General features: G+C 45.5%; 1 protein-coding gene across 3 annotated transcripts in view; it reads left to right on the top strand.

Annotated features, from left to right (window-relative positions):
* The window catches only part of NDUFAF2 (NADH:ubiquinone oxidoreductase complex assembly factor 2), a 121,251-nt gene extending 115,625 nt beyond the window's left edge, over positions 1-5,626 (top strand). For all 3 annotated transcript variants that reach the window (XM_073584275.1, XM_073584276.1, XM_073584277.1), the window contains one exon: positions 4,832-5,626. In XM_073584275.1, the coding sequence (XP_073440376.1) occupies positions 4,832-5,065 (234 nt within the window). In that variant the 3' untranslated portion in view covers positions 5,066-5,626. The remainder of the gene's footprint in view (positions 1-4,831) is intronic.
* The last annotated feature ends 8,426 nt before the right edge of the window (positions 5,627-14,052 follow it).

The following is a 14,052-nucleotide window of genomic DNA, read 5'->3' as shown; positions in this document are numbered from 1 at the left end:
CGCAGACAAGTGGTCTTACAGAGGCTCAGGGAGAACAGACTGTACACCAAGTTTGAAAAGTGCCTCTTTGAACAATCCTCTTGGCCTTTCCTCGGTTACATTGTTTCCTCCACAGGATTAAAAATGGATCCAGAGAAGTTATCGGCTGTACTCAAGTGGCCTCGTCCGTCTGGGTTGAAGGCCATACAGCGATTCCTGGGCTTCGCCAACTACTACAGGCAATTCATTCCTAACTTCTCCACCCGAGTGGCGCCCATCTCAGCTCTAACCCGGAAAGGTACAAATCTGAAGAATTGGCCTCCTGAGGCTGAGGAGGCCTTTGTTTCTCTCAAAAAGGCCTTTGCTGTCGCACCTGTTCTTCATCGTTCTAACTCCAGTGAACAATTTTTTTCTTGAGGTCGATGCCTCTTCAGTAGGTGCGGGAGTTGTACTAACCCAGAAATCGTCCTCCGGGCGAATGCATTCCTGTGTATTTTTGTTTTGTTTTGTTTTTTTTTTCCCCAAGGTTTTTTCTTCCACAGAGAGGAATTATTCTGTTGGAGATCGGGAATTGTTTGCTATCAAATTGGCTCTGCAGGAGTGGAGGCATCTTCTAGAAGGAGCTCTTCATCAGGTAGTCGTATACACCGATCACAAAAACCTTGCTTACCTCCAAACTGCACAAAGGCTGAATCCTCGTCAAGCCCGCTGGGCTTTGTTTTTTGCTCGTTTTAACTTTGTTCTTCATTTTCGCCCAGCTGACAAAAATGTCAAAGCAGATGCACTTTCCAGAGCCTTTCTACCTCCTGATCAAGAAGAAGAACCGCAGCACTTCATTGAACGCTCAAGGTTAGTCGCGGTCGCTTCTACTGATCTTGCCCGGCTGCCTCCCGGGAAGACCTTCGTGTCAGCTTCTGAGCGTACTCGTGTCCTTCGGTGGGGTCATGCGTCCAAGTTGGCTGGTCACGCCGGCCAGAGAAAGACTCTGCAACTCATCTCCCGCTACTACTGGTGGCCTGCCATGGCTAAGGACATTCTGGAGTATGTCACAGCCTGCCCTTCCTGTGCTCGTAACAAGACAGCCAAGCATCTACCCGCAGGTAGGCTTCAGCCTCTTCCAATTCCATCTTCCCCCTGGCAACATATCGCAATGGACTTCATCACAGATCTCCCGATCTCATCTGGCTGTTCTGTGGTGTGGGTAGTGGTGGATCGCTTCTCTAAAATGGCTCACTTCGTTCCACTACCCGGTCTTCCAACTGCTCCTGAGTTGGCGGACCTGTTCATCCGGCACATCTTCCGTCTCCATGGTTTCCCTCTCCACATCGTGTCCGACAGAGGAGTCCAGTTCACCTCAAGATTCTGGAGAGCAGTTTGTAAACTGGTAAGAATTGAACTGGATTTTTCCTCAGCGTACCATCCCCAGTCCAATGGACAAGTGGAGAGGACAAATCAAATCCTGGCTGGATTCCTGCGTCACTTTGTCAACGCCCATCATGACGACTGGGTAGACTTACTGTCCTGGGCCGAATTTTCTTACAACAATCAAGTAAGTGAATCTTCTGGAAAGTCTCCCTTTCAGATTGTCTTTGGATTGCAACCCGGAATACCTCTTCCCATCTCTGGATCATCTGGCGTTCCAGCTGCCGATACTTTCTCCGAAGATTTTTCTAAGGTCTGGAGGGATACCAAAACTGCTCTGGAGAAAGCCTCCCAGCGTATGAAAAGGCATGCGGACAAGAGACGTTTGGATGCGCCTATCTTTCGTCCCGGAGACAAGGTATGGCTCTCTTCTAAGTACATCCCGTTAAAGATGCCATCCTACAAATTGGGTCCCCGGTTCATCGGACCATTTGAGATCTTGAGACAGATCAATCGAGTCTCGTACAAGCTGAAGTTTCCCACCTCCCTACGTGTGCCTAACTCCTTTCATGTTTCTCTCCTCAAACCAGTAGTTTTGAGTCCCTTCTTTAAGGATTCGGGTACCACTCCTGACCCTGTCTCGGAGGATGATGTTTTTGAGGTAAAACATATCCTGGCCGTAAAAAAAGTAAGGGGTAAGACCTACTACCTGGTGGACTGGAAGGGTTTTGGTCCTGAGGAGAGATCTTGGGAGCCTAGGGAGAACATCCAGGCTCCTCTTCTCCTTAAATGGTTCTACGCATGCTTGAAGAAGAGGGGATGTAAAGAGGGGATATTGTTACACCCGGTCCCCGTCCTGGCGCTGCGCCCAGGTCTGCCGCTGTTACACCTGGCCCCTGTCCTGGCGCTGCATCCAGGCCTGCCGCTGCTCTCCGTTCTGGGCACTCACCTCGAGCCTCTCATGCTGCTGCTCAGCGTTCTGTCCTCCCTCCTGCCTCTTCCTCCTGGCGTCCTGTGAGGAGATCTGTAGCTAAGGCTATTAGGGCACGCCCGCCCGCTCTCTTGCCTTCTTAAAGGGGCGGCGTGCATTATTCAAAAAATGCAATCAACCAATGGCAGCGCACTGGCTGCTATTTCTGGCCTCTCCTCCATAGGGAGAATGCCTGAGCAACGAGTATCTATCATTGATACATCCGGTTCTCATGCTAACCTGTCTGCGCTGCATCTGCAGTCTCTGTGCATTGTCTAATGCTCTCTGTTTCCACAGCATATCAGTATCTTGTGTTACCTGGTTATATCAGCAACCATCTGGGCCTAAGCCATCCCGTTCCGCCTACAGCCATCCGAGTCCAAGGACTGTGTGAAGGTCACTGGAACCAACTCCTTACCAACTAACCGGATCCAGGACCCAGCGCATTACGGACTCTGCTGTAACTTTTGTTATCCCTTTTGGTCCCGCTGGGACAGCTGCCACGTGTTTGGGGTCTAATTGGAGGTAGCACCTGTGTCCTCCGGGTATTCCATTCTGGCCCTGCCTGAGGGGCTTTACTGTGGGTGCCCGGGGCTCACTAGTCACGCCCCCTTCGGAGCCCCCCGCACCATGGTCCCGAGGTTCCACTTAAAAAAATCCAATGTGAACTTCACCATCTCTGCCTCCGCTTCCATTCATTACAATATCTGTTTTTTCAGGTAACTATTACTGTGCAGAATTATTAGGCAACTTAATAAAAACCAAATATATACCCATCTCACTTGTTTATTTTCACCAGGTAAACCAATATAACACAAAATTTAGAAATAAACATTTCTGACATTGAAAAAAACTAAATCCGTGACCAATATAGCCACCTTTCTTTACCATGACACTCAAAAGCCTTCCATCCATAGATTGTCAGTTGTTTGATCTGTTTACGATCAACATTGCGTGCAGCAGCCACCACAGCCTCCCAGACACTGTTCCGAGAGGTGTACTGTTTTATCTCCCTGTAGATCTCACATTTTATGAGGGACCACAGGTTCTCTATGGGGTTCAGTTCAGGTGAACAAGGGGGCCATGTCATTATTTTTTCTTCTTTTAGACCTTTACTGGGCAGCCACGCTGTGGAGTACTTGGATGCCTGCGATAGAGCATTGTCCTGCATGAAAATCATGTTTTTCTTGAACGATACCGACTTCTTCCTGTACCACTGCTTGAAGAAGGTGTCTTTCAGAAACTGGCAGTAGGTCTGGGAGTTGAGCTTCACTCCATCCTCAAACCGGAAAGGTTCCACAAGTTCATCTTTGATGATACCAGCCCATACCAGTACCCCACCTCCACCTTGCTGGCGTCTGAGTCGGAGTGTAGCTCTCTGCCCTTTACTGATCCAGCCTCGGGCCCATCAAGAGTCACTCTCATTTCATCAGTCCATAAAACCTTAGAAAAATCAGTCTTAACATACTACTTGGCCCAGTCTTGACGTTTTTATCTTATGCTTCTTGTTCAAAGGTGGCATTTTTCAGCCTTCCTTACCTTGGCCATGTCCCTGAGTGTGGCACACCTTGTGCTTTTTGATACTCCAGTAACGTTGCAGCTCTGAAATATGGCAAAACTGGTGGCAAATGGCATCTTGGCAGCTTGACGCTTGATTTTCCTCAATTCAAGGTATTTTGTGCCTTTTTTTATCAACACACTTCTTGCGACCCTGTTGGCTATTTGAAATGAAACGCTTGATTGTTCAGTGATCATGCTTCAAAAGTTTGGCAATTTCAAGACTGCTGCATCCCTCTGCAAGACATCTCACAATTTTTTACTTTTCAGAGTCTTTGCCAAAGGACAGAAAGTTGCCTAATAATTAAGCACACCTTATATAGGGTGTTGATGTCATTAGACCACACCCCTCATTAGAGATGCAAATCACCTGATTTACATAATTGGTAGTTGGCTTTCAAGCCTATACAGCTTGGAGTAGGACAACATGTGTGAAAGGATGATGTGATCTAAATACTCATTTGCCTAATAATTTTGCACACAGTGTATATTGACTTTTTGGGATTGCATTCCTGACCTCTTCCTTTCTGAAGGGGATACTTGCATGTAGAATTCGAACAAAATGTCAAGAAAACTAATCCTATTTAAAAACCATGGGACGCCAACTTTTCCAAAATATTATAAGAAATTTAGGATAGGCGAGTGATGTACCAGATGGCTTCTTTTTTCAACTTCTTCCAGGGTCTGTCTTTAGAAATCATTAACCAGAAAAGTTAATGTGACAGGCACAGATAAGAAGGTGGTCAGGGTAATTTTTAAGCAGAATCTTGGAGACTGCTTTACTTGTACAGATATTCGATCTCACCCCAGGGATTCTGTCCTAGTGTATGAGATGAGTCCTCTCCACTAGAACCTTCAGGAAACACTCTTCATCACTGATGTCACCAGATCAGATCCAACCTGACCGAATACGTCATCTACATAATGTCCAGAATCTTATCTATTGATTTTTTTCCATTTCAGGAAATTCTCAAGAACGAACAGTTAAGGAAGGAAATAAGCGCCAAAGGAGAGCAACTTTTGAAGATTGACGAGGCCATGTCACACACCGAAGGCAAACATGCAGTTGAGTCCATGAGAACTCAGATCAAAGGACATGCTTCTGCTCCAGTGTACGAAAAACCAGCCCCAACTGAGGAACCAACCAGCACCGCAAATACATTTGTGCCCGGATCGTGGAACCCACAGAAAAAGTAGCAGGGACACATGATATTAGGGCTTGTTATTGAGTCTCTACATTATCTCTGAGGGTTCTATGGTTTTTTTTGTGTGCTTTAGTTTCTCTTCAAAAATATAGTAAACAATATGGAAGAAAACGCAGAATAAAGACCAACGCTCCATTTACTGTCTATGGGAGTGTGGTCACACATGCTTACTCCTGCACCATTCACACACGGGGCTTTGTGACCCCAATCAGTTGGGTAAGAGTCAGGAGAGCCACACCTACCGAAATCACAGAGGGTTTGAGTGTCTTTTATGTAATGTGAATAGTAGGCTGTACCTAGGCTGGTTATTCTGATCTGCAGATAAATGTCTGTCTCGTGTATGAGCAGGTGTTCCATAAACCAGTTCCAAACTAATGGAAACCGGCGCTGCTCTTATAAGGCTATGTGCACACGTTGTTAAGTCTACCGCAGATTTTTGTGCACAAAAAACGCATGTGTGTTTTTGCTGCGGATTTGATGCGGTTTTTCAGTGCGGTTTTGTCTGCGTTTTTGTAAGCTAAATAAAGATATGTTATTTAACAAAAAAAAAAAATTTGTGATGTCATTTCTGTCCAACATCCTCATTTACATTCGTCCAACCCACACTCCATTACACACATAGATGGATGGATAGATGGAAGGGATGGAAGGATAGATAGATGAATGGAAGTATAGATAGATGGAAGGATAGATAGGGTTAGAGATAGGGTTACAGGACCTCTTTCCCGGCGGAGGGATATACATCGCGGAGGATTACCTTCTGTCATTTCAGTGCTGGAGCCCCTGGATAGCGGTCGCATCAGCTGATGCGGCTGTTCTCCACTGGAGATCGTCGTGGACCCTCTATATTAATTGGACTACGACGGAGAGGTAAATATAGGTTGGTTTGTTATTTTATATTTATTACAGGAGATCGATGGCTTCAGGGACCAAGGTGTGTGCGGTGAGCACTTACTCTGTTATGTTCTGTATGTTACATGTATTTTCTGCATGTTGTACATTCTGTATGTTATATGTTGAACTTGTATGTTTTTTTGTTTTTATTTTTACATTCAACACATTAGCCGGATGATGGGACCACTACTGTCCCATCATTGGCTAATCACTGTCAGGGTAGCAGGCATTGCTTGTAGTCCCTTCGGACGATGCCTGCATACACATACACGCATACATACATACATACATACACAGGCCCGCACAACCCCCCCCCCCCCCCCGGACCGATGCCCTGCACGGACCTCCCGCAGACCCCCGCACACACATACACGCCCAGTCACTGCCCACACACCATACACGCCTCCACTCACCGCCCCCATTTTCTTCCCTCCTCCCGATCTGCAGCGTTTCATCCACAGCAAAGCTGCAGATCTTTTTGAGAACTGCGATTTTGCGGCGGATCAATGCAAGTCAATGTGTGCAGAAATGCTGCAGAACCACCCAAAGAATTGACATGCTGCGGAAATGAACCTGCAGCTACTCCGCACAGATTTTTTACGCAGCATGTGCACAGCGGTTTTCAAATCCCATTGACTTTAATGCTACTGTACAACGCAGCAGAATCTGCTGCGGACTCGCATGGCCAAAAACGCTGCGGATCCGCGGGAGAATCCGCAACATGTGCACATAGCCTAAGTGTCTACAATTGCATCAAGGCTACACAATGCTTCATGAGATGAAATAAGGCAAGGTTATTATTTACTTATATAGCGCCATTAATTCCATGGTGCTGTACATGAGAAGGGGGTTACATACAAAGTTATAGATATCGCTAACAGTAAACAAATTTACAATGACAGACTGGTACAGAGGGGAGAGGACCCTGTCCTTGCGGACTTACATTCTATGGTTGACGTTTATACAGTGCTGTACACAGCACTGCGTCAGACTTCCCTGTGAATCCCCAGAAAAACGGGATTCAGATGGAGCCATTTTGGACTTTGTTCCGACAGTGTCCCTTAATAGGCAAACACAAAAGCTACTAACTAAGGCCTGTTTCACACTTCTGTTGTTGGCGGACAGCTGACATCTACCAAAAACAAAAATTAACGGATCTTCCACCGTTGTCAGTGGACGCTAATGTGGTCGGAACCGCAAAAAGTGCAGGAAATTTAAAGTGACCGCGGTGAGAGAGATTTTTTTCGCCGCTCCCGGAACGGCATTTCATGGTTAAGGTGCTTTCCGGAGTAAAACTTCCGGGCATGCGCACTTAAAAATGACGGACCGTCAAGGAAAAAAAGTTGCAGGGTCCGTCTCATCCGCCCGGGAGACGCTAAAATCTTGGCGGATCCGTCAAAAAATGGGTGGGACGGATGACCGTCAGTCAAGATCTGCCACTAATGTAAGTCTATGGGGGATCCGTTTTTTTTTCTAAAATTGGCGGATTTTGACTGACGTAAAAAAAACGGAAGTGTGAAACAGGCCTAAGAGATAAACGCTGCCACAACAGAACCTAAACGGGAGTCCAAAGCAGCTCCATTAGGGGGACCCTTTTTAATCCTGTTTTTCAGATAGAAACGCAGACGCACTCTTCTGCGTCGAGCACTGTAGAAAGCTGCTTTCACACGTTTGCAAACTCTGCACTTCCTCGGTCGGAATAGCGGGCTCGATGGCCGGGTCTCACCAGAAGTACAAGAGTATATGAGGCAGGCAGCTCGGGGCAGGAGTCACGATGGTCGGGCTAGGTATTTCTACTTGAGCAAGCCCTGGATTTCATAAACATGTAACCGACCCAATAGAGAAGCTCTCTCACTCACCTTGTTATTGTCTGGCAATTTATATGTAGCATAGTGTAAGTGCGCCAATGTACTCACTGATCGCTGTCTTTCCCAGTTTCCAGCACCACTCCGGTATTCTCCTGGGTCAGGTAACTTTTATTCTGTCTTACAGTGTAGGTTTTCATGGAGCCTATATTGTAAAAGTGACTTCCAGCTCACACACAGTGTGATCCGTCGGGTCAGAATAGCCACCGAGTCACCCAGAAGAGGAACGGAGCAGCGCTGGAAACAGGGTCAGATGGCGATCTGCGAGCATATTACCCCTTTACATATATATAGAATCATAAAGGTTTAAGCAGTGAAATGGTTGGCGGTGATGCTTCCTCATGTAGCAGCACAATTCTCAGTGGTAGTTTTCCCGCAGGTTGCAGTCTGCAGGCCAGAGCAGTGCTTAGGATGAGCACAACTGTATTTACTTCTCAGCAGGACTAAGTGTACTAGTTCTTAGTGTTCTTGCTTGCAGACCGCAAGGACACGAACTAAAACACAACCACAGCAACAGACAATAAAGGAAGAAAATTCGCCCTACTCTCAGATGTCGAATATTGGGCCATACATATTCCACTAGGGCTGGGAATATACTAGACTGCTTGGCCCACAATATATTTCTGTATTGCAGGTCATGGCACAGGTTCTTGTGATCTTGACCTCAGTTGTACATTAAAAAATAACCCCCCATTTGTGAATCCAGCATAAGGACTGAGAAGCCAGCCATGATGCTCCTCATCTACGTGCCCGTACAAGCCCATTCACTTTGTCATACCGCTGCCATCCCAACCTCTACACAGAATAACCAAAGTTGAAGTAATGATTAAAAACTACAGATTCTTTTTATTTTTAAAGAAGCAAATAAAACTATGTACATATGTGTTCAGGCTGAATGAATTACTTATAAAATATGCCAAAATCTGTCACTTATCTACTGGGAATTTATCCGTGTGACTGAGCAGAATCCTAATTAGAGAGAGCAGATTCTATACCGTATCCTGCACACCCCAGTAATAACTTTTAAAGGGAAACTCTCAATTTAAAAAGTCTCTAACATGCTGGGCGTACCTGGGAGCCGAGACCCCCACCATCAAGTTTTATGAATCCTTATATCGCTGATGACTGTGAAACAGAAAAGACTGTGCATTCCACTCTGGTCATTATGTATTCTACATTTTGCAATTTCCTCGCTCCCAACAGGCACTATACACGAGATACTGCAACAACTTTTTGTGTGCTGTTCTCATTTCTCCCTTCTGCTTCTCCATCGACTTCTATAGACAGCAGTTGTAATTTGAACCCTTATAGAAGACAGACCTGTAGACAGATTTGAGCACTTTTTGCGTGAATGATTAGTACAGTATAAAAATGACTGTGGGGAGAAATAGCTCTCCCCTCTAACAAGATATATCAGCTTGACTTTCACTGTTTTCTGAAAAAAAAAAATGCTATAAATGGGGATAGCATTAGTGAGGAGCGAACGTGCTTGGATGAGGTGTTATCAGAGCATGCTCGGGTGCTAACAGTGTCTTCGGTGTTTTTAAAAAAAACTGTTTGACTCGCCAACAGCTGCATGAATCGCGGTTGTTCAACAGTCGCAACCCAGGCAGGGATTGCATAACAAACCTGCATGTGTTCATGTTGTCGAACAGCCGCGAGACGTGCAGGCCTGAACATGTTTTTCAAGAATGCCGAAGGCACTCTGTTAGCCCCCCGAGCATGTTTGCTCATCATTAGTTGGCATCCAAACTCCCACCACTCAAAACTTCTGCAAAAGGTTATGACAATTATAAGGTGCCCTGTAAGTATATGGCTGTAGAAGTATTACTACTCATTCAGGTGAAAATCTTTTGTGAGCACAAAAGTCTATTATGGTCTATTGCTCCTTCTTTTATACTATGGCATGCTGTACTGGATTTCTTACAGAGCCATACCGAATACCATACAGTGGCAAGCAGAGTCCCGACAGCATGAAACCTAAGGGTACAGTAAGCTGTGCACGAATTGTGACCCACTTTGGGGGGTTGTGCCATGCGACATTGCAATTATTACGCAATTCCTGACAATGCCAACAATTGTGCTACAGTCAAAATTAGTTCACTTTTTAAAAGATAAATGAAAGTACAGGGTGGGCCATGTATATGGATACACCCAAATAAAATGGGAAAATCAACATTCTTGTAGCTTTTTTTCCTTTTCAATTTAGTCGAGGGTCTCAATGTGTTCCCATCCATAAATTGGGCTCATGTTCTATCATGACATCATACCTATCCTCCTCAGGCTGTTATATTGTGAAGGTATCACCCCAAGATTGAGCAACTATTGTATAAGAATCGGAAGGTACAAAGAAAGTCAATCTTCTTCATTTATAGGCAGTGTTATTTACATCAGGAAAATCAAAAGTGGGTGGTGGATGGAGAATTATATGGGTCACGTAACCTGTTCAGTGTCATGGATGTATGTAATCTGTCTCGTCATCAAACGCTGCTGCAGCCCAGATATAAAGGGATTTTCCGTAGCACTCATAGAGATGAGTGAACCCGAACTGTAAAGTTCAGAGTTTGTACCACACACAGGTGCTGAACTCCAAACACTTCACTTTTTGTATTGAAGAACTGAAATAAATTAACTTTTTGATGAAATTCTAATTTTGTGAGAAGCACTTGTAGTCTGTCAGGGAGAGGTGAGAGACTCCCCTAGATCCCACAAAGATTTACAGGTTTAGTAGAATTTAGTGGGTGTAGGGGACCTGCAGACTTAGGGCCCCGTTACACGCTTCAATGTCCTAGCGCTCCCACCAACGATCCGACATGGATGGGATCGCTGGGACATAGCTGATCGCTGGTGAGCTGTCACATAGGCACACTCACCAGCGAGCACACTGGTATCTAGGGTAAACAGCGAGTATCTAAGTGCCGCGCAGCTCTTAGTTACCCGCTGTTTACCCTGGATACCAGCTCCCAGCGTCTGCTGTATGGTGCTGGGAGCTCGCTGATCGTCGGTCTCTCACTGTCACACGCAGCGATGTGTGCTGCCCAGTGGGAGACCAACGATAGATTTATGGCCCAGACCATTAGGCAACAATTAACGATCAGCTAACTGATCGTTGCTACGTGTCACACGCAACAATGTCGTTTCGACATTGCTGCAACGTCACCAAACTGGTAACATTGCAACGATATCGTTCACAATATCGTTGTGTGTAATGGGGCCTTTAGAGATCAGTGTGTGCAGAGATTTTTCAGTACTGCTCGCTTTCTCGCTCGGACTTAATGATTTTGATCTATATCTATTACTATGGGCATACAGGTAATGGAATGGTTAAACCAGCCTTACCTGTATGCCTCATAACTGCGTTGTAGATCTTAATAAATTAATTTGTTATATGCTAATGATTTCTTACAGGCTCAGTGACATGCAGTGCCTGGAAAAAATCCTTGCCTCCTGACTTCATTATAATGGTACCCCTTCCCCAAAGATGTCACACTGACCTATTCGGCACTGTAATCCCTCACATGCGCTATGCATGCACGCGGTTATGCAAACTCTGCATTGATCTTCTGCGCAGGCGCCGACGAGACTCAGCTACTGCACAAAGTCACGGCGCATACACTGAAGATCAATGCAGACACTGCCCCAAGGAGAGCAGACAGGGTTTGCGTAACTGCATCCATGCATAGCGCATGCGTGGGATTACAGTGCCAAACAGGTCAGTGTGACGCTGATGGGAGGGGGTACCATTATAATGAAATTTGAAGGCAGGGATTTCTTCCAGGCACCCCACACCCTGGAAGAAATCATTAACATAAAACATAACTATATTTCTCAAGATCTAGCTATGAGGCATACAGGTAAGGCTGGTTAAACCATTCTATTACCTGTATGCACATAGTAATAGATCAAAATCATCCATTAAGTCAGAGAGAGACTCATCTAAGTCTGCAGGCCCTTTACACCCACTAAATCTTTGTGGGATCTAGGGGAGTAGCTCACCTCTCTCCCTGACACATACAGGTGCTTCTTACAAAATGAGAATATCATCAAAAAGTTAATTTATTTCAGTTCTTCAATACAAAAAGAGAAAGTCGTATAGATTCATTACAAACAAATCTATTTCAAGTGTTTATTGAAAACCCAAAAGTCATTATCTCAGTAAATTAGAATTATCAGAAACCACCTGAAAAGGCTTCTTAAGCGTTTAAAAAGGTCCCTTAAGGCCCCGTCTCACATAGCGAGATTGCTGAAATGTCACCGATTTTGTGACGCGCCAGCGATCTCCCTTATCGTGCTTGCATGTCCTGAGCCATTTTTTGATCGCTGGTGTCCCACTGGCCAGCATGCATCGCTGTGTTTGACGCCGACGAGCGACCTCGTTGGCGACTCAGAACTCAGGGACGCAGGCGGGAGTCATCAGAATCGCTGCTGTGTGACAAGGTCCCAACGACCTCCGAGGTCGTTATACGGATCACTGGATCGTTGCTGCGTCGTTGGGTAGATCTGCCTGTTTGACTGCTTACTAGCGACGTACCAGGTCGTATCGTTGTCGGGATCGCTGGTGCGATCAACATTAACAGAAATAAACACTTGAAATAGATCACTCTGTAATGATTCTATATATGAGTTTCGCTTTTTGTATTGAAGAACTGAAATAAATTACCGTACATACTTGAGTAAAAGTCTTAAGCAGCGGGCACAATTACAGCCACTGGCTTCTGCCTCCTGTCAACTGCTGCTCCCCCTCCATCTTTCTGGGACAATGACTAGTGCATAAGCCGAAGGGGGCGTTTTCAGCACAAAAAAAATGTGCTGAAAAACTTGGCTTATACACGATAACTGTACACCTTTTAGCTATATACAGGATTTCTTCCAGTGGGTGCAGTCAATCTGAAAGAAAGGCGTTAAATGTATGACACAATGCAGATCCAGCGCTGGTTTGGGTCACTTTATTAAAACTTGATGCAATTGAACAGTTATGCGCTTGCTCGGCTATTTTGAGAACTCCCATAGAAGTGAAAGGAAAGAGTCACGCATATGCCGCCACTAGTGATGAGCGAATGTGCTCGGATAAGGCGTTATAACAGTGTGCTAAAAAAATATGCGAGTCCCCGCGGCTTTTCGACAGTCACAACACAAGCATGGAGTGTCTTTGTTAGGCAATGCCTGCATGTGGTGCGGGTGTCGAACAGCCGCGAGACATGAAGGCGTGAGGACTCGAACATATTATTCGAGCACGCCAAAGACACTCGGTTAGCACCTGAGCATGCTCAGATAACACCTTATCCGAGCACATTCACTATCACTAGTTGCCACTTCTATATTCATACCGCCGTGAGACACGGCCACATTCTCTACACAGATGTGGGTCCTGCACCTATCAGACATTGTTTGCGTTCTTGTGAGAAATAGGCCATATTGTACATGATTTTCTACTCCCTCAAATCAGAATAAAGAGAAGTATTAGGGATGGAGAAATTTCTGCTATAGAAAATGTGGTCCTTACATCTGAATGGAGCCAAGGACATGGAGTTCTACACGCCTCATTCAGATGAACTCATTAACCAGAGAAATGGCTGCAACGAGTTGGCCTAATTTGAATTCACCCATGAAGTTGCACATGATTTGCTAAAAAAATGGTCCAAAACCAGTGAAAAGATTTTGCACAAAGTTATATGCATGGACACTTTACTGTAAGCACATAATGTGTTACCCCTTTGTAATCTCCCTTTCCAGCATTGCTCTTAGGGAAGAATACCCCCATTATATCACACTAGATTATGGCCCGATGCTATCGCATCAGGAGGATGCGATCGCATCACACCTCTTGCCATGTTAACCCTCAACACACACTCCTCTCACCTTTCACCATCTCCACTCACGTCCACTCACTCTTTCACTCCGTCTCTCATACTCACACCGTCATCGCCGCTGATCCACGATCCCCGACATCTTCCGCCGGCGCCATCCTGGATCCAGACGTCTTCCACGCCGGCGACATGTTCTTGCGGCGACGCCATCTTGAGTATCCCGAGATACCGGTTACAACTGGACGGAAGTTGTTACAACCGGAAGCTGCTTAGGGCACTTATTATTATAGATGCGATGTACATCGAAGACATGACATCCCCCCCCATTCGCAATATGGCCAATGGTACCAAACCTTAGAAAAATTGGGTGTCAAAACCACCCATTACCAAAAAAAAAAAAAAAAAAAAAAAAA

The sequence above is a fragment of the Dendrobates tinctorius genome, unplaced genomic scaffold (assembly GCF_039654945.1).
Source record: "Dendrobates tinctorius isolate UK_male_01 unplaced genomic scaffold, ASM3965494v1 ptg000083l, whole genome shotgun sequence".
In the NCBI taxonomy this organism is placed as follows: domain Eukaryota; kingdom Metazoa; phylum Chordata; class Amphibia; order Anura; family Dendrobatidae; genus Dendrobates; species Dendrobates tinctorius.
This window is presented reverse-complemented; position numbering and strand designations above follow the sequence as displayed.